This window comes from Mya arenaria, chromosome 1 (genome assembly GCF_026914265.1).
Source record: "Mya arenaria isolate MELC-2E11 chromosome 1, ASM2691426v1".
NCBI lineage: Eukaryota > Metazoa > Mollusca > Bivalvia > Myida > Myidae > Mya > Mya arenaria.
The window spans coordinates 43,443,110-43,470,786 of NC_069122.1; the positions used below are offsets into that span (position 1 = coordinate 43,443,110).

General features: G+C 34.0%; 1 protein-coding gene across 11 annotated transcripts in view; it reads right to left on the bottom strand.

The window, feature by feature from the left end:
• Positions 1–27,677, bottom strand: part of LOC128231233 (5'-AMP-activated protein kinase subunit gamma-1-like) — a 247,073-nt gene that overhangs the window by 38,562 nt on the left and 180,834 nt on the right. For all 11 annotated transcript variants that reach the window (XM_052943836.1, XM_052943806.1, XM_052943793.1 and 8 more), the window contains 2 exons: positions 27,107–27,670; positions 25,447–25,480 (listed from right to left, as the gene is read on the bottom strand). In XM_052943836.1, the coding sequence (XP_052799796.1) occupies positions 25,447–25,480; positions 27,107–27,670 (598 nt within the window). The remainder of the gene's footprint in view (positions 1–25,446; positions 25,481–27,106; positions 27,671–27,677) is intronic.

Consider the following 27,677-nt stretch of genomic DNA (forward strand, 5'->3'; position numbering starts at 1 on the left):
TAAATGGCCAATTCTAACCTTTTGCCCACAATATAAGCATATCCTTTCCATTGTGAAGTAATCAAACATTGAACACAGTTTCAGACACGGTATAATAAGGAGGTCAAATGTGTTTTTCTGTCTTTAACGAAATAGCACCGTGACAATTTACCGTGATGTGGTTTTTATATAGAAAATATAACCAAAAAAAGTAGAAGCCCTGATGGAAATTCCTCTTCACTTCAAAGTTTGACAGGGCTTACGGATTCACAGACAGTCAAAATCTACATTTATGTACTTCACCAAAGAAAATTCGGGAGCATTTAGATAAATTTTACAAGTGTTATATGTTTCAAAAAACCAGGTCTAAGAACTGATTTTAGAATCAGTCCTGAAAAATATCCTTCTAATTCCAGCTATGCCCGTTGGCAATAAGCAACGGATAAGTTTGACTTCTTGCACTGACTGCCAGATATCTTATGTTCAGATTTTTTCTGTTTTATCGGAAACACACACTATGTTATTATTACATCATTTTCAGTATTCTATAACGATTTAAATTCTTAATCATTATTAAACTAATTAACAACTACGAATATCACGATACCTTGTGTTTTTCTCTTCAAATATGTGATCGTGAAGCAGTGTGTTCAATGCTCCCCAGAGTCGAATTCAGAAAAAAATATCCATTTTGACTATGATGAACACGATATCATTTTGCAGTTTGTGTTTGTCAGAAGCTATACATTTTTGCGCTGTAATCCAATTCATCCTTGTTAATATACGACGTGCGCCAACGACTTTTAATAGACAATACAACCCACGAATTTCTGTCTCCTTATTTTGACCGGAAGTTTCGCAATCATTCCACGAAACGCGAACAACATACTGAATCTACAAAAAAATCACAATAAACACGCTCTAAGTTCACCACGGTTTGATTTAAATAATGAAACATAAACATCGGAACGTTTTTGTAGTAAAACATTTCTATATAACTGCAGAAATTGTGAGAAATAAGGGGTATGACAAAAAGTACTTTCACTTTTGACAGGACGTTGTTATGGTAACGGGTACCTGTTCTGTTTCCCCCCGCGTATTTCCGACTGGTTTACGTGGTTTGTGCGGTAAGAGACCGATAATGAATGACAATTGGTATACCAGTTGGTTCTGAGATATGGGTTATAGAACACTAATTTTATTTTTTTCTTAACATTGGAGCAACGTTCGTCGGAAAAAATAAAAATAAAACTACGAAAATGAATTTTATTTTTATTTGGGTTTTGCAATATTTAGGTACGGCGCTCCCGTAAATCTAAAGATATAAAAACTCTGGCCTGAGTGAAAGTGGCGAAAATAGCGGGGAATGGGCCCGGGGTTGGCTGGACGGAAAGTCGAAGTCCCTGTTTTTCCCGGGACCCTGGGGGGGGGGGGGGGGGGGGGGGGGGGGGGGGGGGGGGAGGGGGTGTAATTGACTGGTGCTTGGTAAGTATATAAACAGACGACCGACTCTTTATCTTTGAGTAATTGACTGGTGCATAAGTTCAAAGTCCACAAGTTAATCAAAATTTTATTAAGAATGCTTTGAATATTGTATTTAAAATTTCTTTTAATTATCTTTTGGTATTATATGATGCAATATTTTTTTACGATGTAAACAGTCAAACTGGAACAATGCCATCCAATTTAATTACAAATGTGAAACATTCAAGTTACCCGAGTTACCTCATTTTTTAATGTATAACGTGTGTAAAATGTAGAATGGTTAAAAATGGAAAATTATTACGGTAATAAGTCATAATTAACAGTAATTAACAAAGTGCTCACTCTCATATTCTCCGCAAACAGGTATTACCGGACAGATTCCGATTTGACAGTTTAGAATTTAAGCTTGCCATTCATTCAATGGTTTAATTAAGTGGTTGCGCATGCAAGCTGACTAGTATATATAATTTTTGCAAGAAACACTACCAATATAATAAAAATTCGTTTTCAGTCATTTTAGGTCTTTGAAACAATTAAGTTGGAGCCCAAAAAGAAACAAGATCTACTAAATAATTTTTGAAATAAAAGTTTTCGAATTCAGAATTTTTATATACTTACCAAACTTCAGTTTTAAACTCCCAAACTTCCTTTTTTTCCTGAACATCACTTATATAGTATCCCGCACTTATTATTAACAATATTTGTCAAGTTTCACACAAAATCCATCTTTAATAACACAAATAGTTAATACCACTTAAATATAACAAAATTACAATGCATTTACTTTTTTGCACTTTAAACTTCACCCGCAGTTAAGAAATATTCCCACGTTTATACTATTTATTTCTTTACTGGAACCATAGTATCATTTATTCATTAGCTCTGGAATTTCTTGCGCTGGAGAATAGAAACAATTATTTACGTCTCACATTTTCCATACTTGTTGTTGACTGATTCTCATCAAATTTGATAATGTAGCCACGCATGACACAGAAACTATATTAAAATAAATAGCATCATTCATTCTTCATCATATTTTCTCTTGAATTCCTTCTTTCCTTTTTTCACTCCTGCAGATAAAAACCAGTTTTTTTTTCAAGCCCAGTGTGCAAATGTAACAAATTATTTTTGGAAGACAATTCCAATCGTGACCTTTTCTTTTCACTCTGGGATTTCCATACTGAATGAGCGATGATTACAATAGTTACTCCACAGAGATGAACAACTGTTGTCAACCAGATTTACATCACCGATTATCTGCTGTGCTGAGAACAAAAACATGTCTGCAAACCAGTACGAAAATCAGAGTCAAAGTCTGGCATTATGCATCATATTGCAGCCAATGCTGTGCAGTTAAAACAACCATTATCTAACATTGATACCAACAATAATTCTTTCTGCATCATGAAATTAAAATTTCGTCTTTTGCAATTCCAAACCATCGCTAATAAAAAAATCGCAAACCTGTTGTATTGAAAAGAGACTAAAATATCTTCTTATACATTTCCAAGTATAACAATTTTGCAAAAATGCATGAATTTAAGACATACAAAGAACAAAATTGTAAACACTATTGCAAGACCCAAATATACCTCCGCAGAACTTTACAACAGCAAATAAAAATATACAGAGATTTTAAGTGCTCAAAAACAAGCGTTTCAGTTACTGACTTAGCATAAAATTACTTTGTGATGCAAATTTAAACCTGTACGAACATTTGCTCCAGAATGCCGTCTTAGTGTGTTAAACATAAAAACATTGCCATCTTAGGTACAATGATTTATAATGACAACTCCAAAACTTTTCTTTCAGCTAATTATTCACTTGAACATTTTGCTCTCCTTTGCAAAAAACAAACACTGTGCTCATTTTTTGTACACACAAATTATCTCTCTCCGTATTAATATGACATATTATCACAGCTATCCTTCCTTACATAAAAGCCCAGGCCATGCTATTTCTTTTCTTCGCTAACACAGCATTTTTAAAGCAGCTGATAAAAAAAAAACATTGTTATCAAAAATACACCTACTTTAGATGAAGTTTAAATAACCTTCAATCCCAGAGATACACAAGTCTCCTTTTTAATTTTCTTTATGAACTTTAGAACCTTCACGAGTTAGTAAGTATATATCCAAAAGTATTGCCCCTTTTTTATTTAAATTTCATTCACCATGCAGCAAAAATAGCAAATCAAACTTTGTTTACAATTTTTGCAATCAATTCCATTCTGCGCCAGATAATTTGATTCTTAATCTAATAGTGACTTTAAGATGCACACGGAAAGGACACAATTTTCAGTAAGTTTGTCAAACAAATCCCATAATGGTCACTTTGCAAACTATGGCATAAATTGTCCTTAAAACAAAACTCCACAAGCCATATTTTTAAGCCAACATAAACTTCCCAAAATTCGCTGGTATTTAAAACTTGCCTACAAGGTACAAATGTTTGCAGCTACAAGACATGCCAACCGAAAATTAAGACAAGGCAACTACAAGCCTAGCAAAGTCTCAATGTCTTGTACAACCGCAATAACACGTACAACAGTTTGCACGATCTATGTCAGTAGGAGCTGCTTGATCTATGTCAGGAGAAGCTGACAGTAAACGTTGTCACTTGCAGTCACTATATAATTCCGTATTTCTTCCCAACTTCTAGCCGCACCATGCACAGCTGGTAAGACCGGCTTTGTTTCCACAATTTATATTGATCCCCGTTTTCTAAGCAAAACACTTAAGCTACTTGTAAGACATGTATTCTCTTCAAAAATTAATACAGATATTAATCACTTCCATCATAATTTCCTCCTTTTAATATGAAGGTCTTGTAAATGTCAGTGAAGTCAATATACGTAAATCAATGGAGAGTAGTAAATTATATAAATATCTGAGCTCTCTTAATGAGAGCTATGTTCTTATCAGTAAATTCAAAGGTTAATGAACTCAAATGTTTTGTTTATCTGAAACAATCCACAAGTTCAAACTTATTTGCAAAGTTTGCTCAAAGTTTGCTCAACTCCATAGATAAACAAGTTGACTGCAAAACAGAGCCGGAGAAAACTTAAGAAAGAGCTATAAAAATCGTGCACACTTCATTTTTCAACATTTTATAGATTTTACATATTTTAGGCGATTTCTATTCCGACTTTATAGCTATGTAATTTCCATTACATTCTTTAAGTGCAATGCTATCTTTTTTTCCATTACGATCTTTAAGTGCAATGCTTTCTTAATTCCATTACGATCTTTAAGTGCAAATATGCTATATCTTATTTCCATCACAATTTCAGAGAGCAATGGTATTCCATCACCGTAATAAATGCAATGGTAATTTATTTCCATCAAAATATTAAAACCCAATGATCTCTTATTTTAATATCAAATTCTAAGTTCAATGCTATCTCCTTTTCATCACAATTTTAAAGTGCAATACTTAATTATTTCTGTTATGATTTTAAAGTGCAATATATCTCACATCCATTAGGATTTTTAGGTGAAATAATATCTTATTTCCATTACAATTTTTAAGTGAAATACTATTTTATTTCCATTAGGAATTTGAGGTGAAATACTATCGTATTTCCATTAGGATTTTTAAGTGAAATACTATCGTATTTCCATTACAATTTTTAAGTGAAATACTATCTTATTTCCATTAGGAATTTTAATTGAAATACTACAATAATGATTTTTAAGTGAAATACTATCTGATTTCCATTACAATTTTTATGTAAAATACTATCTTAATTCAGGACGATTTTTAAGTGACATAATTTATATACTATCTTATTTTCATGATAACAAGTGTAATACTATATTTTTTCCGTTACTTTTTCCAGTCACATTGCTATCTCTGGAACTTGAAGATGCTAAACAATGCTGGAATGTAGAATGCACCTGTTGCTCTAATCAGTTATTTCAGAGGCCATCGAGAACTGTCAGTGTCAGAATTTCTCTTGTGACCTTGACAAGTGACCTTGACCCAAGAACTTGAATCCATTTAACAAGATGTACATTTGCAGACTGTTTGTATTAATGTGGTAAAACTCAATGAGGACATTTTTACAGACATGATACAAAATTCACTGTTATGTTATTGTTCCTTGAATGAGCAAGGACAAAAATTTAATCACAGAAATTGCAAGTTGGAGTACTTTTCATGCTGCAGGGTTTAAATTCTCATATTAAATTCAATTAACATTTAAAGGTCAAGGTCACACTTATTTCGAGTCGTAGCATATATTAACAACAAAATATATTTCCAGATTGCAACTTTGTTCTACTAAAGAAGGCTTGATATTCTGAGAAGATTTCAATGAAAACAACACAGATAACAAGCAGATAATTAAAGCCCTTAAAGTAAAAAAAGAAACACAAGGAAATTATTAGCAATCATACAGTACACTCAACGAGTTAGACCCACTTTCCGTTTCCCTCCGCGGATTTTTGCTATCGCGGCCAACACAATGATTTTATCGACTGTCCGCGTTCCTCGGAGTTTGAATTTAAGGTCCTCGGAGGGTGATCAGTCGACCGAAGAATAAAGAACTCGGCGCTCCTCGGAGGGGTTACCTCCGCGAAACTCTGCGGACACTAGATAAGAATCTACCCTAAAGTTATAATTATTTTAGTAAAATTTTCAACCGATTATGACGGCTCCAGTAAATTGCTATTATTCTTTTTCCTCTGCCCGTTTTGCATGAAGTTAGCTTAACACAAGAATGCAGTCGTATTTCACTAGTTGCACATGCATCTTATAAACGTGTTTTTGCTAATGACTGATAAACACATTTCTTCCGAGAAATTCTAGGTTACACATTTTCGGAAAATCAGGAGGTCAAACACGCGTTCAAAGTTCACAGCACATGGTTTTGAAAGCCTTCTTGCCTCGTTTTCTGTGGAAAATTCCATTAAACGTCATAGCTATTTTTAACCACCAATAATAAATAGTATATTCTACATTGTATTGATCACGCACTTGACGTCAGAGGTCATGGTTCAGAATCTCGTAAATAGTCGGCTGCTTTATGATGCAATAACTTAGTGGATATACTTTAATGATTCAATGTTTATAATTCAAGACAATATTCAATTGGCGTTTACGGACATAAATACAAATTAAACGCTGGTACATGTAAGAATCTTTTACGCTTAACAATGTGCATAAGCATAAAAATAAATACTTCTAAACAAGAATGATTTCTTGCTTATCTGATTAGACTCTGAGTTCCACCGCGGGATCATAAAATCGGACGATTCTCAACGCTACATGTATCGTTCATATTAAACTCGGTGAAGCCAGCCACTCGGAGGAACTTGGGGGGATTTTAGCGAGGGCAACAGTTTTACCCTCGGAGGAAACCCGCGATCATCGACTTTATCCCTCGGATGTGAACGAGGAAAGTGGGTCTAACTTGTTGAGTGTACTGTAAATCCTCTTCAATATTCATTGACACCAATCCCCCTTAATTCACATTTTCCTTAAGTTCAGTCCATCCAAAGTACAGTATGTAATTCCAAGTCTCCTTGGTCTACATGTTATCTGCCACTTAATTTACATGAATATTTTAACAGAACGTAGTATTGAACTGTACTAAATCATTACAAATACTCTTCACCGATGTTCAAAACTTTAAATCTTAAAGGAACTTATTCACATTTTATAGGGTCAGTTTGTTATTCACTTCAGATGTGACATAAGATCCTCTATTTTGTCACAAGGTATAAAAAAATCTGAATTCAGAACAGTATATCACAGTTGCTGTTTGGGGTTTGTCCATAAAAGTAAGAAAAATAACTCGAATTGAACAAATTAAAGAAAAAATGTTGCAAACAAAATCTGTGAATGAATCCCTTTAACCCTTTAGCACATAGACAAGTGGCCAGATTACACCTCCCAGTCAATAGCCATCTTACTGATAAGCAGTCCTTATCTGCATAGGTACTTTTCTGGATATTTGAAAATGAGAAAATGAATACAGCAGTATGACCTTAAAATCAATGTTACTCCAAATAATTGTGTCCAAATCTTTTTTAAGTGAATTCATTTTTTATAGATAATTAAATTATCTAATAAATGGTGTCAATGATGAAATATTAAATTATTTTATTTCAGCTGTGAATGTATTTTCAAGATGGATTTTGTAACATTTCTTTGAAATGTCATAATTGCATTAAATCAAAGGGTAATAAAATGCTGGGATCGATCTAATTTTTATTACCCCTATCATAAAAAGACCCATCTGGATTAAAAAGCCGACAATTTATGTTCTTATGTATTAATACACAGAAATATGTCAGGAATATCCGGTGTCATCCTGCTGAGAGATCCAGTCCAAGGTGTCTGTTTAACTTTATTACCCTCTCATAAAATTGTTTACAAAAAAAGAAAGCCGATAAATGATTTTCCGGTATGAATAAAAAGATCTAGATCAAACAAAACGCTTGCACATGACCTATTTTACAGCCAAAACTATGATGGACATTATATAAGCTTCACAGAAAATTTACCCATCATTTTCTCATTAACTAATTGTTTCTTTTGTTTGTAAACAAAATATTACCTTTAAATAAATATAATCTCAATTGATTTTAATGGTAAACTGAACTGACGTAAAATATTTAATGATTTACGCATCAATGAATTTGGGGGAAATTCCATACAGTACTTAGCTCGTGGTCTTATTACGTCACAATGGGATATCACACCTGCGATTGGGAGTATAAACACCTTCTCAATTTAGCAGACGATATTTTCAAGGGAAAATCAATACACAAAAGGTTAAACTTTAATTTTATAAACATCCGGGATATTGTTTACAAAAAGAAAGATGCAAAATTGAAATATTGAAATGACCCTATTGAAATATGCGGGCCATGCGTTTACATCCAGTAATGGATACGGTCGGCCAAATGCGTATACATCTGGTAATGAGCTATGTCGGCCTATCTCGTATACATGCGCTAAAGGGTTAAGTACTTTATCAAATTCAAATGAAAACAACCATTGAAATTAAAAAAAAACCTTAAGGGCAATACTTAATTAACTGACAACATAAACGTTACAAATTGTATCAAAATAAAACTATAAAATATTCAAATTTAATTAAAATTTAAATTGTTTATATGACCTAGTGCCTTGGTGCTATTAGGCCTCTTTTAGCTTCTTGCTTCAAAGAATTTTAAGAGACTAAAAGTACACTAACATATTTACTAGTTGCAAAGAGATTTTATAAAAGAAGGTTTATTTTGTCCTAAGGATTGTGTATTTCAGGCCAATTTTTGTGACAACTGGAGCTGTCAGAGGAGTGACAACGAAAGCCCTGAATGCCCCCTGGATACAGGACTGGTTGGCCTTTTCTTTGACAAGAGGCAATATCTCCGAGGTTACTATATAATGAACTTCCACTTATCATGCTTAATTAATGTGAGTTGTTTAATTAAAACCCATTAAGTAATTTAGAAGTAATGCTGCTGACAAGAAATAGTAACAAAGGCCAATAACTCTATGAAGTTCAATTACATTCCATGCAGTATTTTCCAAGTAATGTTACAAAACAGAACAAAAAGTAACAAAGGGCAATAACTAATTGTAATTAGCTAAAATGAGTTATGGTTCTTACATACTACACATCCTCTCAATGTGCTTTTTATTAAATGCAGCTTAATTAAATTCCATCCAGTAGTTTTCAAGTTATGCTCCTGACAAGAAAAAGTAATATAGGGCAATAACTCTGTTATAAGCTAAAATTGAGTTATGGTTCATGTACACTGCACTTCCTATCAATGCCCTTTATTATTGAATGCAGTTTAATTAAATTCCATTCATTTGTCTCAAATAAGGCCTAAAAAAAAAAATTGTTTGGTTAGGGTTACATCCTTAAAAAAAATAGGTAGGGTAGGTAGGCTTTTTATTTTTTTTTATTTATTTTTTTTATTAGGTTTTATATAAGAAAATAATTTTCATCATTGGAGAATGGTGTTAAAGCTATCTTCTGTTTAAGCATTTAAGGTTTAAACTTAATATTAAAAAGCAATTTAAAAAAAAACGAGATTTTTTTTTTTTTTTTTTTTAATTTTTTAATTTTTTTTTCAAACTGACTATAAAAACGGTAGGGTCGGCGCCTATTCCATAGGTAGGGTCGGGTAACCCGAACCAAATGTATTTTTTTTTTAGGCCTAATGTCCCAGACAAGAAAAAAGTAACAAAAGGGAAATAACTCTGTAATTAGAGTAATGGTTGTTGTACACTGCACTACCTCTGAGTATATATAACCATTGTAAGAAGTTTAATTACATTCCATCCAGTATTTTTTAAGTTATGCTCCAGACAAGGAAAATCGCAATAAACCGACAGACAGACCTACCAGTAGTGGGTCACAGGTAACTACAATATATCCCCTTTAAACTTCGTTTGTCCAGGGTGGGGGGAGGGTGGGGGATTGTAAATTATGGGGTAGGGAAGCATGGGAGTTGGAGTGGAGACAAAGCTGAAGTTTGCAATGTTTCCAACACAAACGTCAGCGGCTTGCACACATTGCAAACATTAGAAAGAAAAATGAAATGACTGAAATAGATGATAGATGCAGCAGGATAGTTACATCAATACATATCAATTACTCTGAGAACTGTCAGGGGAATGGAACAAAATGGAATACTGTGATACATAATCTGGTTGGCATGACTGACCCATATTTAGTGCAATATTGGACTTAAAAAAATGTATAACGCATTTGTGATTATAATCTTAAAAAAAATCTGACTTAATATCCTTTGTAAATCTGTGATATTCCAGAATTCCTTTAAAAAATCAATGTAACACTAACTTAACTAAGCGCACAGGATTTAAGCAGCTCTAAATGATGATAAAGGGGCATAACTCAACAATTAGATTAATTAGAGTTATCCAAGGCCTTATTATCAAGGTTCCTACACTATCAGTTTTTGTTCCACTGGTGGCTGGGCCCTTTGGGTGGAGAAAAAGTGTCGTTTTTGGCAAAAGAAAAAATCCTAACATGGTTCATGTAATTATGTTCAACTTGTTTTCAAACCTTCTATTCAGCAAACCTATGGGTATACTCATAAATGACACTGTATAGCTACATTTGCTTCATATCTAGGTCATTGCTCCTCCAAAACAAAAACAGATAACAAAAAAACATTTTAAAGTTTTTTCTTACCTGGGTAGGAGAAAAAACTTTCAGGAGGGAAAGGGGACGGAATTTCAGCTCTAAAAAGGGGCAACCCCCCCCCCCACACACACACTGAATATACATCAATATGGACATTGCACCAGACTTGTCTTTCCCTTATAAACCCACATGAAATTGAATAGAGAGAACGGCATGCATGCATGTAAAAGATAAGTGTTTTTCCCTGTTCATTCTCCCCCATTAAATGCATCACATACTGCACATTTATGCAATTTGATATAATCCATTCACCATGCCTGTTCACGCAAATGACATTAAACTGAGCATGGAATTATACATTTACCGTATTTGTCCCAACAGACATGCAGGACCAAGGTCAAAGTAAAGACTCCAGGCCCCAATTTCTTGAAACTTCTTAGGCTTAACAGACTAAGGTAGCTTATTTCAATTAGCCAAAACACACATACCTTAATTGAATTTTGTTAAATGAAAAATGGTTTGCTGTAAATATCATCAACATAATTCCTATCTCAAGTATAAAAACTTTTAAAGTAAAAGTAAATATTATGCAAATCATTGAAACACAACAATAGCGAGCTTATCTTAATCCTGTTAAAAGGGACTTAAAAAGTTTCGAGAAATTTGGGCCAGCTTCTTAAATATACTAACCCCAAATTTGCTGTGACTCTCAAGACAGGCGAGGCCCCGGCAGTGAGCCAGGGCCGCAATGATGTTGATGTTCTAATATTCTTTTGTGAAATCAAATTCAGTTGAATAAGAAAATAATTTTATTTTGGAAAAATCATTTTATCGTCTACAAAGCATGTTTAATTTGGATATTTAAGTTGCTATGTAAGTAACACAATATAAGTAAACTGTATCACCTTGTTAAGGTTATAGCGCCACATGGCTTATACTTGCACAAACCTAGAAACCATGGAATGGAAACCCCCTGAATTAGCGATAAAACACACAATCTTAAGTGCCAACTAGAAATAATAAAAAATTCTGCCAGTTCTTTAAACGGAGATAATTGGTGAGCTTTGTTAATTTCAGTCAGCTTTGCTATATATTGACAGTACCCACGTCTGTGAGAAATATATAGCGAAGCTGACTGAAATTAACAATATATATTTCTCACAGACGCGTGTACTGTCAATATAATTAGCAATTAATGTGATTGTTTTCAATATTTTAAATTATTTTAAATTGATATTTCATCACACTTGGATCATAATTACTCATGTAATTGATGAAACAAGATCATATAAACCTGTTAATAATCGGATAAATTACAAACAAAATACCCCTACTAGAACAAGTTATCTTTTAGAAGAAGTGCATATGGAAGGACAAATACGGTAGATCCAAATAGCACTTCAAGGACACAAGAATAAATTTGAAAGTGCAAATTTATTAATAAATACCATGGCTCACAACTGTGTCCAGCAAAATGGCATAATATGGCAAAAACGTACATTCAACATGTTTCAGATCCATGATTTTGGAGATGAATTTAATCCCGTTTAAGGTGTCTAAGCCCTATATATATAAAACTAAAGTTACTTACTAGTCTATAATCCCAGCCATCATGCAAAAGAAAAGATTTGCATCAAAATGGAGTTTATTTAAATTTATTTATTTCACTTATTGTGAATAAAGTTATATTAACTAATGTTAAGTCACTCTCCTTGACTACATTTTGTGTGCAAGTTTTGTCTTATATTGTGGAGGGAAAGTACCAGAAAAAAAAAAAATCTTGACAGACTAAGTCACAGGCCATCAACTAATCTCACATACCCCCATGCTGGGAACCAGCCTGCCCATTCTAGGAATGCAGCCCACGATGCCGTCATAAGAAAACGTGATCTATAACAAATGCACTAATCAGATTTACCTTAATAACGTACATTTATATTGTTAATCAAAGCCACTTACTGAATTTCAGGCGAAGACTTAACTTTCTTCTTCGTTTTGTAAGTGTTGACATTTTTTTCTCCTTCAAACACAAGTTAACCAAAAGGTCCCTTCTGTTCGATAATGCACACCTGAATCCAGCACACTTTGCAGGTGTTTTTTTCTGCAGAAAATCAAGTCCACCTTCCGGAAAATATGATTTAAGTCTGGCTTAATAAATCTCCAGAAAGCACTGTCTTTCATTTGTGTCACAATCCCTCTCTTAGCTTAAATTATCCTTTTCAGATTTCCTTTTTGCACCTTCAGAACATAAGCCAATTATAAATCACAAGTCTTGACAAATTTATAACACTATGTGCGATGCAGGACTGCCCTGATTATTTTGTTTGCAAACAAGTCTGCACCATGTGCAAAAATCAGTGCTCTGTTTTTATGGTGAACCACTTGACGATGAACAAACTTATGTGACCTTGACTCAGATAAATAAATCCAGGCTCAATAGTGCAAATTCTCGAGGTCAACCTGGGTTTTCTGTTTCCAATATAATATATTATGCAGAAGGATGGCTGTATGGTGTTATTGGCACGTGACTATGCAAGCTATTTTAAGCTACTTGGCTTTATGTCGGTCACCGATGTTAATTCAATTTCCACCACGCAATATGATTTAGATAGTATCACCATTGAAAACTGAATCCATTTCAAATTAAGCTCGCTGGTTAAATTAGGTCGAAACTGATCACTGTGTTTACAAAGAAACTAAATGGCTGAAATGAGGGATTTGTGCATAAAGAAATGATAATAGTTATACCTAAATTCTTTAAAACACAAACACTTTGCATCCTCAAGAGAAAACTAATTATAAGTGTTTTTGTTATCTCCGACACCTGCCTTTATCTAAGCTGGATAAAGACAACACAAACAATGTTTGCACAACAAACAATGAAGATATGTCAGAAAATAGCATAAATTATAAATACCTCTATATTTCATGAAAAGCAGTGAGTATTTTTAAAAAAATGCACTTAATTGTTATTTTCTCCTACACATGATCCATTATAAATACAACCCCCAGAACAATTTTTACAAGAGTTGAACTACATGTACATTAGTATCTCAAAAGCTTTTTTGATTTTTTTTATGAGAGTATTAAAGAAATGGTTAGCTTACGAATAATTAAACTTAAATTACCCCCCTGAAGAGTGCAAGCCTATTTGGGTCAAACTTCTTAATTCAATATAAAATCGGTCAGAAAGTTGAACTGACTGGTCAAGGCCTGTGAACAAACAAGATAACTCTTTGGAACACTTCTTAAACTGTATAGTCATCATTTGAGGTAGTTTATGACCTGATTCCTTAATTTTCTTAGGTGCAAGGATACCCGACTGTCAGAGTACTTAAATAAAAAAAGTTGAACTAATCAAACACCCCAGTTTTTAAACTATTTTTATAAAGACAGTTTTAATTTGTTCTTTACAATATTTACATTTCCAACTTCACAGGGGATGCAAATACAACATATAATTATACAGATCAGGAAGAGTTACCCCTCATGTCTAAGTTTGATAAAATGCTGCAAAGTTAAATAATGTTCTCTTTTGCATGAATATGCTGGGCTAAAATTTCAATATGTTAACTTATATAATCATGTATTGTAAGCATAGAATAATTAACCTTTAACAGTTCTATAACCATAAGATCCATGCTACCTTCCCTTGGCAAAATAATAGACCGATCTTCAACACAGGAATTTCCTAACTATATTTAGAATGGAAAACCCAATATCTGCTGACATCTTGTGCATAATAAAAACATGACCAAGGTCACGTTCAATATCATGATGATGAAATGTACCATTATATAAACATGAACATGATTGATATTATTTGAATGAAAACTGTATAAATTACTTTAAAACAAAAAGAGTGTTAAAACATTTTCAAATTTTACTTATGATGTGTTACTTATGTTTAGGCCAAATAAAAATGATGGTGTGGATATGGTTACCCGACCAACCCTACTTTTAAGTTCCAGCCCTAATGATTTTTATTTTTTTTAGCTTTTTATCATTCATGGAAATTAACACCATGATTTTGGTACTATTATGAGTATAAGAAAATACAGTTTACTTTTAATATGATACTTTTATAGTAATGTAACAGTCAAAATGAGTATGTATGAAAACAATACAATATCAGTAAATTGTGTGAAATAAAATAATTTCCCATTTTCTCTACCTTTCTGTTACAGTAACCACAACATATGGTTGATTAAGCCTTAGCCATGTGATATCCATTCTATCACTAAGAGAATTTCATGTATTGTTAAAGAATGCTGAATTGAATTACCAAAGATTATGCAAATGTGAAAAAAATTGAAGATGTAAAATGATGAAGGTAAAACTAGCTTTTCATATAATCAGATTTTTAAAAGGGACAGGGTCCTGCAGAAGAGGGACAGGGTGCTGCAGCAGAGGGAATTAGGGTGCTGCAAAGGGGGACAGGGTGCTGCAGAAGAGGGAAGGGTGCTACAGAAGAGGGACAGGGTGCTGCAGAAGAGTGGCAGGGTGCTGCAGAAGAGGGAAGGGTGCTAAGAAAGAAAAGGACACAGTGTATCGGGCTGTGACGAACTTGAATTAATTAATTAAAGTAATTTAGGTTTAAAGAACCAAATATATAAAGTTTGTATGTATTTATAAAAGGTTCTAATCAATTTTTGATACTAATATTTGGTGTTAAGCATTTAATTCTAAGAAGGCAGAAGGTAGCCGATGCTGGTCTCCAGGAATGCAGAAGGGTGCTGCCAAAAAAGGACAGGGTGCAGCAACCTTCCATAACTGTCTAGCTAGTTCTCTAATATATTGCCAATAACAATCCTGTACCAGACAAATAAATTGTGTAGAAATTGAAGGTTTCATAGGGTCAGACAACTATTTTTTTTTTATTGTTTTGTGAAATGTCGATTTTGTTTTGTGAAATGGCAACAAAATCGTAAATATTTAATGCGAAGGCATTATTATCAAAATTTCAAATAAGAGCTCTGTTTTTCATAACTAAAGTTGAACATTGTTGGCTCAAACTCCAAGGGACCGGTGAAAATACCTTGCGCTTCTGGAAATTCAGGCCAAGCAGGAATGCTTACATTCAGCAGAAACAATTCCATTCTTTACATCCAGTTTGAGCCAATGATAAATACGAGCCATTAGTGAGTTCGACCCAACAGGGTTCAACTGTATTTAAAATATTAAGAAAATGCTCTTTTGCTCAAAACATTAATTTTGTTACACCCTTGTAAACTAAATATAGGCCTGAAATTACAAAATTCTATTCCAATGACTATCAGATTCAGTCAGTTACTGTTTGATATTAATATATAAAAGAAACGAAAAAAATAGCTCATTTTCAAAGTTTCAAAAAATTGTTGCCAACATAAAATCTGCGAGATAGTCCCTTTAAGGCATCCACAAGGCAGGGGTACACGGCAACACTGTCATGACTCTTTTTCTACATTACTCAGGCCACACCAAATTAATGTTTAGTTCCTCAGATTTTTGCCAAAAAAAATTGGAGCGAGCGAGCGAAAAAAAGAAAAATTTTTTTTTGACAGTTTTCATAAAAACCGAAGCGAGCGAAGAGCGAAAAATATATTTTTCCTTATATTCAATATAAATAAGAAAGATTGTTCAAAATAATTGCCCTTAAAGCCATTTTAATGCCATCTTGAACTGAACCTCTAATGGACATTGGGAAAATGTCGGAAAACATACTATTTATTCATCCGTGTTTAGTACAAACATTATATGGATAAATCTAATTTCTTATATAATTAAAACGTACTTTAATATGACGATCATTCATAATAATAAATAACCCTGCTTTTAGTAAAGTTTGAAACAACTTATATAAATCTACCTGAATCAGTTTAACATAATATGCAACTGTATTTAGACATAACTTAGGATTGATTTTGGATTTGTAAAAAATGATCACTTACACACTGGCATCATCAAACATCAGACTCCATATAACATAGACTAAATTTTGTTTTTATTATCACAGGAAATGCAATGACATGTGCTTATTAAAACAAAAAGAACAAGGTTTTTTTTTCAGAGTACTTATTTTGGTTATTTAGATGTTTTTATGCACCAGCCAATTGTATATGTGCCCCCCCCACCCCCAGTCCATAATAGCGGGGATTTTGACTTCCAGTCTCTCAAAACCCGGGTAAAATACCCGACCTGCAGGGACACACTGCTGGTAAAATCCCTGCCAAATGGCCCGCAACCCCGACTATTTTCAATATGCCTCTGCTGTCCCTGGTATACCCCTGGAACAAGGGCGAGGGGAGGGCGGGGCAGTGGTTACAATTGACAAGTGCATTACAATCCCGGATTATGTTGCAAATAAAAACAAAATATAAGGTGATAAATTTAGGCTTACTTATGTTGAGGTATATCCAGACCAGTGTTTATATCGCTATTTGTGAAAAGATATTTGTTCAAAACTGTTGCTTTGTCAGAATTTGATCAAAAATGAGCTTGATACATCAATTTGGACCAAACAATGACTCATGTTCCAGTTAAGTTGACCTGTGACATCTTCAGCATCGTCGTAACGAGGTATGATGTTGGTCCCTTGTATTATGACTTGAATAAAATGGTACTAAGTTGATCATTCCGATTTCCATTCAAAACGAGTCACTAATTACGCAATATAATCGCTACCAGTCTCAGATACATATGCTTTATTTCATAATGATTGCTTTAAATAATGATCCTTTAGTGCATGAGACGATCAACAATGACTTTAAGCATGCTCAAAACATATTTATTGTCAAAAATAAGATTTAATTTCCAAACTTCGAGCCACATTGTTTATACCGGAAGCGGCCATTTTGATTGAATTTATTGAACCCATGCTAAACCGATCGATATACAGTATAAAAACACTAAGCATCGGTAACTTCCCTTTACAAAAACACGAAAACTAGTGTAGAAAAATTAAACTTGATTATTTTTAGCCTTTTAATAAATTATTATCTGAAAAAATCTGCTTGGCGATCAAAATGGAGGTGCGGGCGCACAAAAAAATAAAAATATTTTTTTTACATTTTCAAAAAAATAGGAGCGGTAAATCCGCGGAACGAAATATCAATTTGGTGTGGCCTCAAGCAAGTATTTTAGCAAGAGAACAGTACCCTGCTTCATATATGTATATGGTACTTTTGAACATGTGTACCAAGTTTGATGTAAATAACTCATAATGTGTCAAAGATCATATAACTTTTTCTACGTCTTCTTCTTTTTGCCAATGCCACCAATATAAACAAAATGCCAATAAAGGCTCTAGATAGTATTAACCTCGACATTTTTCCTTGACAAGACAATAAACCAGAAATAACTACAGGAATTTCCATTATCTATGCCATCAATACTTAGAGGGAACAAATTTATTGCACCCTTACTGTAAGGCAACCATAACTTAATTGCTAGATTTTCATTCCTGCCAGCCCCCTCTGACTGCCTGACACCCTTAAGTGTGAGTTTACCAGCTATGCCAACTCTCAGCAGATGCTATTGTCTACATGGACCAAGGCTGAAATGACAATATCTAATACATTTTTTTTCCTTTTAACAAGCAGGCTTAGGTATATGCCTATTAACCCCACCCCCACATCCCAACACTAAATACTACTGATCAGTAACTAACCTAGCATTTAGCATACTCTTTAATCAGCCTATAAAAGCCCATTCATAATGCCTTTTTGTCACAAACATTTCAATTTCCACCATTCTAAGAAGAAATTTGAACAATAAGTTTTTCGCACTGCATGGAGTTTAATTAAAGGCTCCTATTTCATTGGCTGGTAGAGGCAAAACCAGAGTAAACTGTACATGTAGGGATCCGTTGCGGGTGTATGAGCCTGCCCCTTAGTAGAGCGGGTGTATGTCAGCTCTGGCCCTCAGTAGATTGGGTGTATGAGCCCGCCCCTTAGTAAGCGGGTGTATGAGACTTGCTCTAAGAAGTCAAATTCTTTATTGATACGAATAAGAACATGCTCAATCACTGATGGTTGCAGTCGGCTTTCTTTGACACTAATAGGTCAATTTACAGACTATAGATGTTGCACTCGATTCGTTAATAACTTAAGCTGTATTTGAGGGAACAAAGCCATGATCATTCAATGTGCCAAACCTTGAAATGCTAAGTTCCTTTGCAAACAAAAGTATTTGTCTTAGAAAACCTGCATCTCTGCTTAACAAGATTTTGAATGTTATTCATAGGGCCTTTCTCCCAGATATTTTACAGAATTGTCCCGGCAATCTTTCCAAGATGATCAATACACAGAATGAGGCACCAGCCAACCTGTCCAAACAATGGTAGAAAGCTCTGTACACCGGAAATCATTCATATTAGATGATTGAATTGTTAAAATAAACTATACTTTGATTTATAATTTATGCATTTTTTTGGCTAAAAAACTTATATTGACTATAATTCTATGCACCAGAAAAGCAAAACTCAGTTGATTTCCATATAATTATGACAAATTTAGTTACTACAACAACAGTATCATCCATTTCTAAATTCAGCTTTAAAACTTTATCAGGTCATGAAATTTCATGTTCAGCTTCCATTTCATTTGTCAGTACTGCAGTGCCATCAATTAATTTAAAACCAGGTTTTGTTTTAAGTTTCTCAGAACATTGAACATTATTTTGCTAAGATCAATCTTTTTTTTGTCAAGATGAATATTATTCTAAGAGAAAACCATTAGAAATTAAGTGAGATGTTTCATTTTAGTTGAATAATGGATGGACATTTACATAAGGTTGAGAATAGTAATCATTTGAGAGACTTTCTCACAGAAAGTGACACCAAGATTCATGCTAATACCTTAAACAATTTTAAAGTCTTGGTAAACGTTTTGCACTAAAGCAAAATAATGATGATGATGCCAGACAATTTACACCATGGATACAATTACACCTCATGATTTTATGGAGAAATTACCATGCTTACAATGGATGAAGAGTTATTATACATCAATAATTTGTTGTCAAGTTGTATTCCTTTGGCTCAGTGTTGCTTGGCATGATCATCTCGTTGACTCAATTTATGTACAAATGACCGATTTGATTCAACTGCATATATATTAAATCAGATCCACGCGGCTCAATTTTGCCTGTTCATTCATTTGTTTTCGTGACTTGACCTTGACAGGATTTTGATTTTCGTGAATGTAGGCATGTGTTTTTACACCTTGTTTTGTTACTATATCTTACAGCTTACATGTTCACCTTCAGATTAACTTAATATCACAACTTTGATCACAGTTTTAAAGGAAACACGCATAAAAACTGAATTCTCAGCAAATTTATGCCCATAATGAACTTGGCTTCTTCATTTATATAAAATCTTGTTAAGCCGGGCAAATGACTCAGCTTACGCTGTTCACATGCAAAACAAAAAAATCATTGGCTGTACCTATCCTATTAATGCAGCGAAAATGTTGACTGTTTGCCAGTCATCCTTAAACTGGCAATCAGATATGCCATTATCCAAAAATGGCATTAACAAAGTGCTGTAAAAGTAAGAAGAATATAACCTGGGGCGTGTTGCGAAGACAGTATGAACCACAAAGCACTATGTGAGAGCACTTCTTACCCAAGAAACAACCTCAATCAAAATACCATACAAAGAGCTTTCTGCTGAATATTTCATTGCAATTAGCAGTGGGTTGATTATAAACGAGACAAATAATAAAAAAGCTGTCAAAACACTCAATCTGTGAGAGTGCAGCTTTATTGACTAAGGAATTGCACGCTCTACCCTTATGAAGCGTTAAGGTTTAACTCAATATGTTTGAACGCTTCGAGCATCTTCGGTAATTGCTTTTTTTTTTTTTCAAGGATGGGTCTCATCTCAGAATTTTATGATAGTGTTTTTAAAAGCATTAAGTGAGATTACTTTTGTCTGAAGCAAACTGTCATTTCATATGAGCAATAATGTGTCACAGACGAAGTGGGAACATGTCAAAAACAAAACCAATCATGTCTCAACTTGATAGAATATTTGAATCCATCAGGAGCAGTCTAAATTAGCAAAGGCCAAGCCCAGAAGCCATACATTGATAAAATACTTTCCAATCTTGCTTAAAACAACATTTTACAACATCAGGCTTCATAACAATTTCCAAAGCAAAATAGCAATGAAGTTGGGTTTGCTTGTTTTTCCAAATACTAATTTCGACTACGGCTACCAAAGAGCAAGCAGTTGCTAAATTTTCCCTAGCTAATACAGGCTGAAACGTGCTACTGGACTCTCAAATGTGAATCTTGCAAAGCGTCAGCATAAAGAGCGTGACTCTAGGCTCTAAATCGTGTGTTTCACACCAAATATGGAAGACTTGACAGCTGTGTAAAACATCTTAATGTCTAGGAATGGCTCACTCGCTTTGTTTCATAGCAGACCTCGTAGCGGAGCTAGCTGAGAGCCTTTCTTCGTCATTAAAAGTATTGTTGTTAAAAGTGTGTGTTTGGGAAAGGGTACGTGGACAGGGATTCTCGGACAAAGCATATCTATTATGTCTATAAAATATCATAAAAACAAGAAATAATACCAATATGTTGTCATTCAGAGTCAGCAAATCTTTGTTTTACCAGAAAGGTAAATGCTGTGCTTTAATGCATTTAATCCTTGTTTTGCACAAATTACTTTGCAATTACATGGTAAAATATGAATTTAACCCTTCAATATATTCCCCCCCCCCCATTGTTTTTTCACAAACCCATTTAGATATTAAAGATAAGAAAATTCCCATATTTAACGTCTATTAAGGGGATCTCAAAATTACCCTACCCCTGGATCAAAACCTTAATCCTCTCCTGACCGTATGTATGGAACGTATGTATGGAACAGAATATGTATTGCAGTGCCCCAGATGAAAAATGAAGCAATTGGGTATTTCACTTAGAACTTTGATTTGAATTGGGTGAAAATCAAAATTCAAGACACTAATTGGGTACTTAGGCCTAAAAAAAAAAATTGTTTGGTTAGGGTTACATCCTTTTCAAAAATAGGTAGGCTTTTTTTTTTTTTTTTTTTATTAGGCTTTATATAAGAATGTCATTTTCATCATTGGAGAATGGTGTTAAAGTTATCTTCTATATAAGCAATTAAGGTTTTAAACTACATATTGAAAAGCAAAAAAAAAAAAAAAAAAATTTTTTTTATTTTTTTATTTTTTTTTCAAACTGACTATAAAAACGTTAGGGTCGGCGCCTATTCCGTAGGTAGGGTCGGGTAACCCGAACCAAATGTATTTTTTTTTTAGGCCTTAGGCACTTGAATGTGTCTCAAAAATTACTTTGAGAAAAAGTTCCAGGCATGTAGCTGACTGTACACAAATAGGCAGTTGCATAATTAAATTATGACAGGTCAAAATTTTTGTCAAACCGAAAACCCCGAATTTTAAATAGAAACCGAAGGAGCGCAGGTGGTGAAGGAGTAAGGCATCAATCTGCGTAATCCCAAATTGGCCCAAGCTACACGTCTTGAGTATTGTGGTTTACCTCTGAACATTTGGGGTGCCATTTTGTGCCCACCCTTATTTAAGTTAATGTTAGGTACAGTACTCAGATTCAAGATAAGATATTGTTAGTAATAAGCAACCATGGGAACAACTACTTCAAAGACATGTAGGTTTTGTTACAAACGTTTAGGCCATCATGTTTTTGTGTTTTTTTCGTATGTGCCAAATCTGGCGTATGAACTGCTTTAGTAACAATGTCATTTCTAATAACTTAAAGCTGCACTCTCACAGATATACCATTTTTACAACTTTTTTTATTATTTGTCTTGGAAAGAGCAAATTTTGGCGTAAACATCTTTAAATCAATGATATAAGATTGTTGACAAAAAATCAGATCGTAGTTTTTCATATTCCGTTTGAAAATTAATGTTTTATGGCTTAAACCGTTACTAAGGCCCGTTACTAAAATACCTGTGTTTCCGGTAACATGGCGGAAAAAAAAGGGTCGGTAGGTCGGGATTTTTTTTTTTTTTTTTTTTTTAACTTTCCATATCATGCAATTTTCTGTTGCATCAGATAAATTATGTTATATCTACGCGTTTCCTAATTTACAAAAAGTCTGATAAAACAGCATTGTTTAATGTCTGAAATCATTTCCTTACCTCCAACTACCATATTTTCCCGCCAATTTTGCCCATGAAATCTGGTGGTTTAAGGTATACAATACTCGTTAATAAGTCGTGATCTGTTTTTAGGAAAAATCAAGCACTTCAATTTCAACAAATCTGTGATAATATTCTAGCCAAACAGTCAATTATCAGCTTAATTTTTAATTTGCTTGAGGAAAATCGCCGATTTTCTTGTCAACTGTGAGCTCCTTAAACTAGGCCTTCAAGTGGAGGTAGGTTAATAAAAGAACAAGTAAACGTGGATATGAATTTATTTTACGTATCTTATTTTCGTACACTACAATCAAAGTTTCATTCATATTTATAGTGAATTCAAACATTTCGGTCATTGTTTTAAAATTTATTGATTTTTTTTTTTTTGATATACGCAAAGCCTAATCGTAAAAAAGTAAGTTTTATTTTGGACATGGATATGGATAAATAACACCGCGAACTATAATTCAAAATATTTTCATTAAAAAAACAGCAAAATATGTCTCCGGTGATCAACCACGTGTTTGGACCGTAAACATGCGTTTGCCAATTTTAAGATATTGGACAGGGTTCGCCGCCCTCAGCCATTTTGTTTTTCCGTCTCGGTAATACATAATCAGGAATGAAAGTATATTCTCCGGGGACATTGAAAGAAAAACAACGAAAATAATAATGATATATTTAAAGAAATATATTTTTTACGATAGAATTTAAATATTATTTTTTTTTTACTTTGATGTCTAAAAAAAGATTAGGGTCGGCGAGGAAAAAATAGGGTCGGTCAGGTTACCGGAAACACAGGTACTTTTTTTTTGCCTAACGGTTTAAAAAAAATGCATAAAACATCAATTTTTGAACTTAAATATAAAACAATGCGATCTACTTTTTTGTCAGCATTCTTATATCACTGGTTTCAATAAATTTTCTCAAAAATTGGCTCGTTCCAAGACAAAAAATATAAAAGTTGCCAAAACATTTAATCTGTGAGAGTGCAGCATTAAGAACAGACTCTGTGGAGCACTCCGAAGCTGATCTATTAAAGGAATGTGCCATTTCGGAGGTTGAATATGAGGTTTGCGTCCAAGTTTGGACATTTTTTGTTTCTAACATGCAGCCACCTTACTGGTTGAGAAGCAGTTTCCGACAGTTTTTATGCGTTTTTATTGAATTAATTATACGTGTTTAAGTACCTACTAAAATTGTTCACATTTTAGATAACTACAGCTCAAGCTGCTATTGTCGATATATTTTTCACATGTGTGACGTCACATATTGTGTATCTAATAGGGGCGCAAAGAGGGTACTTACACTGTTCTGATTAGCTTGTGATGAGAAGCAGTTTCCGACAAATCGAATGCGGGGCAGATTTAAGGTGCCTATTGTGTGTTTTTATTATCTGTTTATTTAATATACTAAATATAAGACTGTAATAAGATAAATATATTTTAATTTTTCAGCATTTACGAAAAATTTAAACCCGAAAATTTACGACAGTCCAGTCATACTCGAAATCAGGCAGACACTGAATATCAATGATATTTTGATTCATTTCTGATAGAAACTTGTGTTTGTATACATTTAAATGAATGTGGGTGCGAAATAAGCATGGCCTCAGTGTTCACAAATATGTACACAATGATCATCGTTTGTATAAGTCAATTTAGGAAAACCTTGTAGCTATTCATAGATATGCAAATTAGGTTCACACGCATGCGCAATACGCTGCGCGTGCCGATCCCCCACGTGCAAGTTTGTGTACAAAATGAAAAATAAACATTAAACATTAAATAATAATAAAAGTTACTTACGTGTCTCGGAAATAATTTCAACTTTTGATTGCCTAGTTAGGATATAGTTGAATTGCAGTACATTTTTTATGAAGATCTGAAGAAAGTAGGCGAAAAAGCGATTTATCGGAAACTGCTTTCCGTCGGAAACTGCTTCTCAACCAGTATCTCTGAAGCGCTTAACTGACAAAGATTGCTGATCTGATCATGGACGCAGGTAAACGCTTGATTTAAAGCAATAATTAAGTGGCTGTCGTTTTCAGACATCCGTGTGATACAAAAACTTATGTATTCTGGCAGTTTTTACGCATGAATTTGTAATTATTAGAGTGAATTAAAAGCATTTTGTGTCACCTTCATGCTCATTGATGAAATTTATTGCATGTTTGGCAATTTCTTGTGAGTGACATAAGCAAATACGGAGCTTATCTGGCACACTCAGGTATTGTAATTAACAACTCTAAACATGGATCAATAAAAACTACTACATCATAACATGTACACTTAAAATCATTATGAGAAATCATTCTTGCAAAATTAATTTTTGAAAACAAAACAACAATAAAATCTATACCTGCCACATTGGATTTCTTCACTTTTTCCATTAGTTTACTTTTTAAATACTTTGTTGGCTGCATTCAATTGCTTTTTCTTCATTTCCACAAACAAATATTAAAATATGTTCAAGCAAATCCTATTTGCTTAAAGAAGTAAAGAAAACTAATATTTCCTAGACTAGGAAGTTAGGAAATCCACCCATAATTCTTAGCTAGCCTCACTTTCATTTAACTCAGAATCCTGTTACTATTTTTACAATATCTATTAATAATCAATGAATGAGGAAATCCTCTGGGAGAGTACATTTTATCTATAGGGGAGGTGGTATTCTATGATCAGTAAAACACAGATCAAAGGTTACAACTCACCAACTTTTGGACTTGAGGGAGGACTACAGCTTGTCTGCAAGTAAAAAGAGGAAAATAAAATACAAATTTGATTGTAATACCCTTTCTTCCTCTTGGAAAAAAAACAAACTTGAACACATGCCACAATGACATTGATTTTTCTTCCATACTGTATATTTAATGAAAATAGTGAACATTGTGTTGACTGTGAGACAAGGTACATGATCATAATTTTGGTCATTTATCAATTGACAAATTAAAGAATTTTGGAAAATACAACTCATAGAGCCTCAAATAAACAAGAGCTGTCGTAGGACAGCGCACTAAACAGTTACTATACACTGCTTTGTCTTAAAATTAATACAATGGTGATGAAATATATGCCTGTCAAGAGCAATAAATAAAGTCAAATTAAAAAGTAAACAAGAAACACCACAGTGTGACAAAACCAGCTTTTCAATGATTGTCAGAAGCTCTTCCTACATACACCAAGTTAAGTCACAATATGTCAGCCCTTACTAAAGTTATTCAGTACCAAACTGTTATCAATTTTTTGAAAGATTTCCAATGCTGCCCATGAAATAGACTGTCCCAAATGCTACCCATGAAATAGAGTGTTACAATGCAACCCATGTAATAAACTGTCCCAATGTTACCCATGAAATAGACTGTCCCAATGCTACTCATGAAATAGACTGTCCCAATGCTACTCATGATATAGACTGTCCCAATGCTACCCATGAAATAGACTGTCCCAATGATACTCATGAAATAGACCGTCCCAATGCTGCCCTTGAAATAGACTGTCCCAATGCTACTCATGAAATAGACTGTCCCAATGCTGCCCTTGAAAAAGACTGTCCCAATGCTACCCATGAAATAGACTGTCCCAATGATACTCATGAAATAGACTGTCCAAATGCTACTGATGAAATAGACTGTCCCAATGCTACACATAAATTCTGGATTAAGACATTTATATAAATCCCTAGGGTGTGGCCATTGCCTCACCATTTGTGGAACAACACATCGATAAGGGTATAATGCCATCTTCATGACAAATAATTTCAAAGAAACTTGCCATAATGATAACAGTTCGGGTAATCACACTTAATATTCCAAAATAATATTATAAAGAAATAAATCCTGTTACGTCAAATTCTAAAACATACACCACAACTTGTACCCTTAAATGCCACAAGTTTTGTGGGATGTTAAGTATAAGCTTCTAGCATTTACTGTAAAGTGTCATTATCATTTCATTATCCCCTTCGTAAAACTGTGACAACCAAATGACCCGATATAAAAAATGGCACATAATACTGCGTAAATACAGCATCCAATTTTATAGCATATGACTTACATGCACAGAATGAAAGATCAAAAACAAGAATGCATGATAAATTTTGAAACAAATCTTTTTACGTCTTAACAAATTATCAAAATTGATGGATTATGCAGAAACACAATTGATAAAAAATTATTTTTCATTTTAACCCAATTTTGTGAAAACCCTTGTCAATTGACAGTGTTTCAAAATGTCTCAGTATTGAGCTAAAGAATTAGACAATGCATTTTTTTGTCCAAACAAAAGACCATTAACTTTTTTATCAAATCTACTCTTTGTTTATTTTACAGGCATGAATATTTGTACAAATTTCTCTACAGTGTATCAACTAACCTGATGTACCAAGGCTTTTCGTGGCGGTCGCATGTGTTTAGAGTCTGAATTTGCTCTGGGTCGATATCGATTGTGAAACTGATCGACCCCAGTGGGTGGACCTGATGCATGGCGCTGACGAGAATTCGGAACCCGCAATTGATCGCCGATTATTCTTGCCATAGGCGAGGGGTTCTCACCATTTGTTGGGGGCATAGATACAAAATGGTCGTTACTTTTTAAGGCACTTAGCGTTGCTTCATCCATGGAAGCGTCCATGCGAGCCTGTTGCAACATTTTTTTGTTCGGTTTCTTAACTCCTGATAAATCCGATTTTGAGCGGGGTCTGATTGCATCAAAAAAGTTTTTAACTTTTGATGAGGTCGATGGCGAGTTTCCCTTTCCACTTTCATCGCCAGACTTTTTACGACTTTTGTCTTTGGAAAAGAGACCTTTAAGACCTGTCGAACCCGACCGTTGGCGAAACTCCCCATCAACGTTGTCAGCCGACCCATGATACTGTCCCACCGGTGACTGAGGGCTTGGGTCTGTCTCCATTAATGGCATCGCTATTGCACTCAAGTCCTGAAAT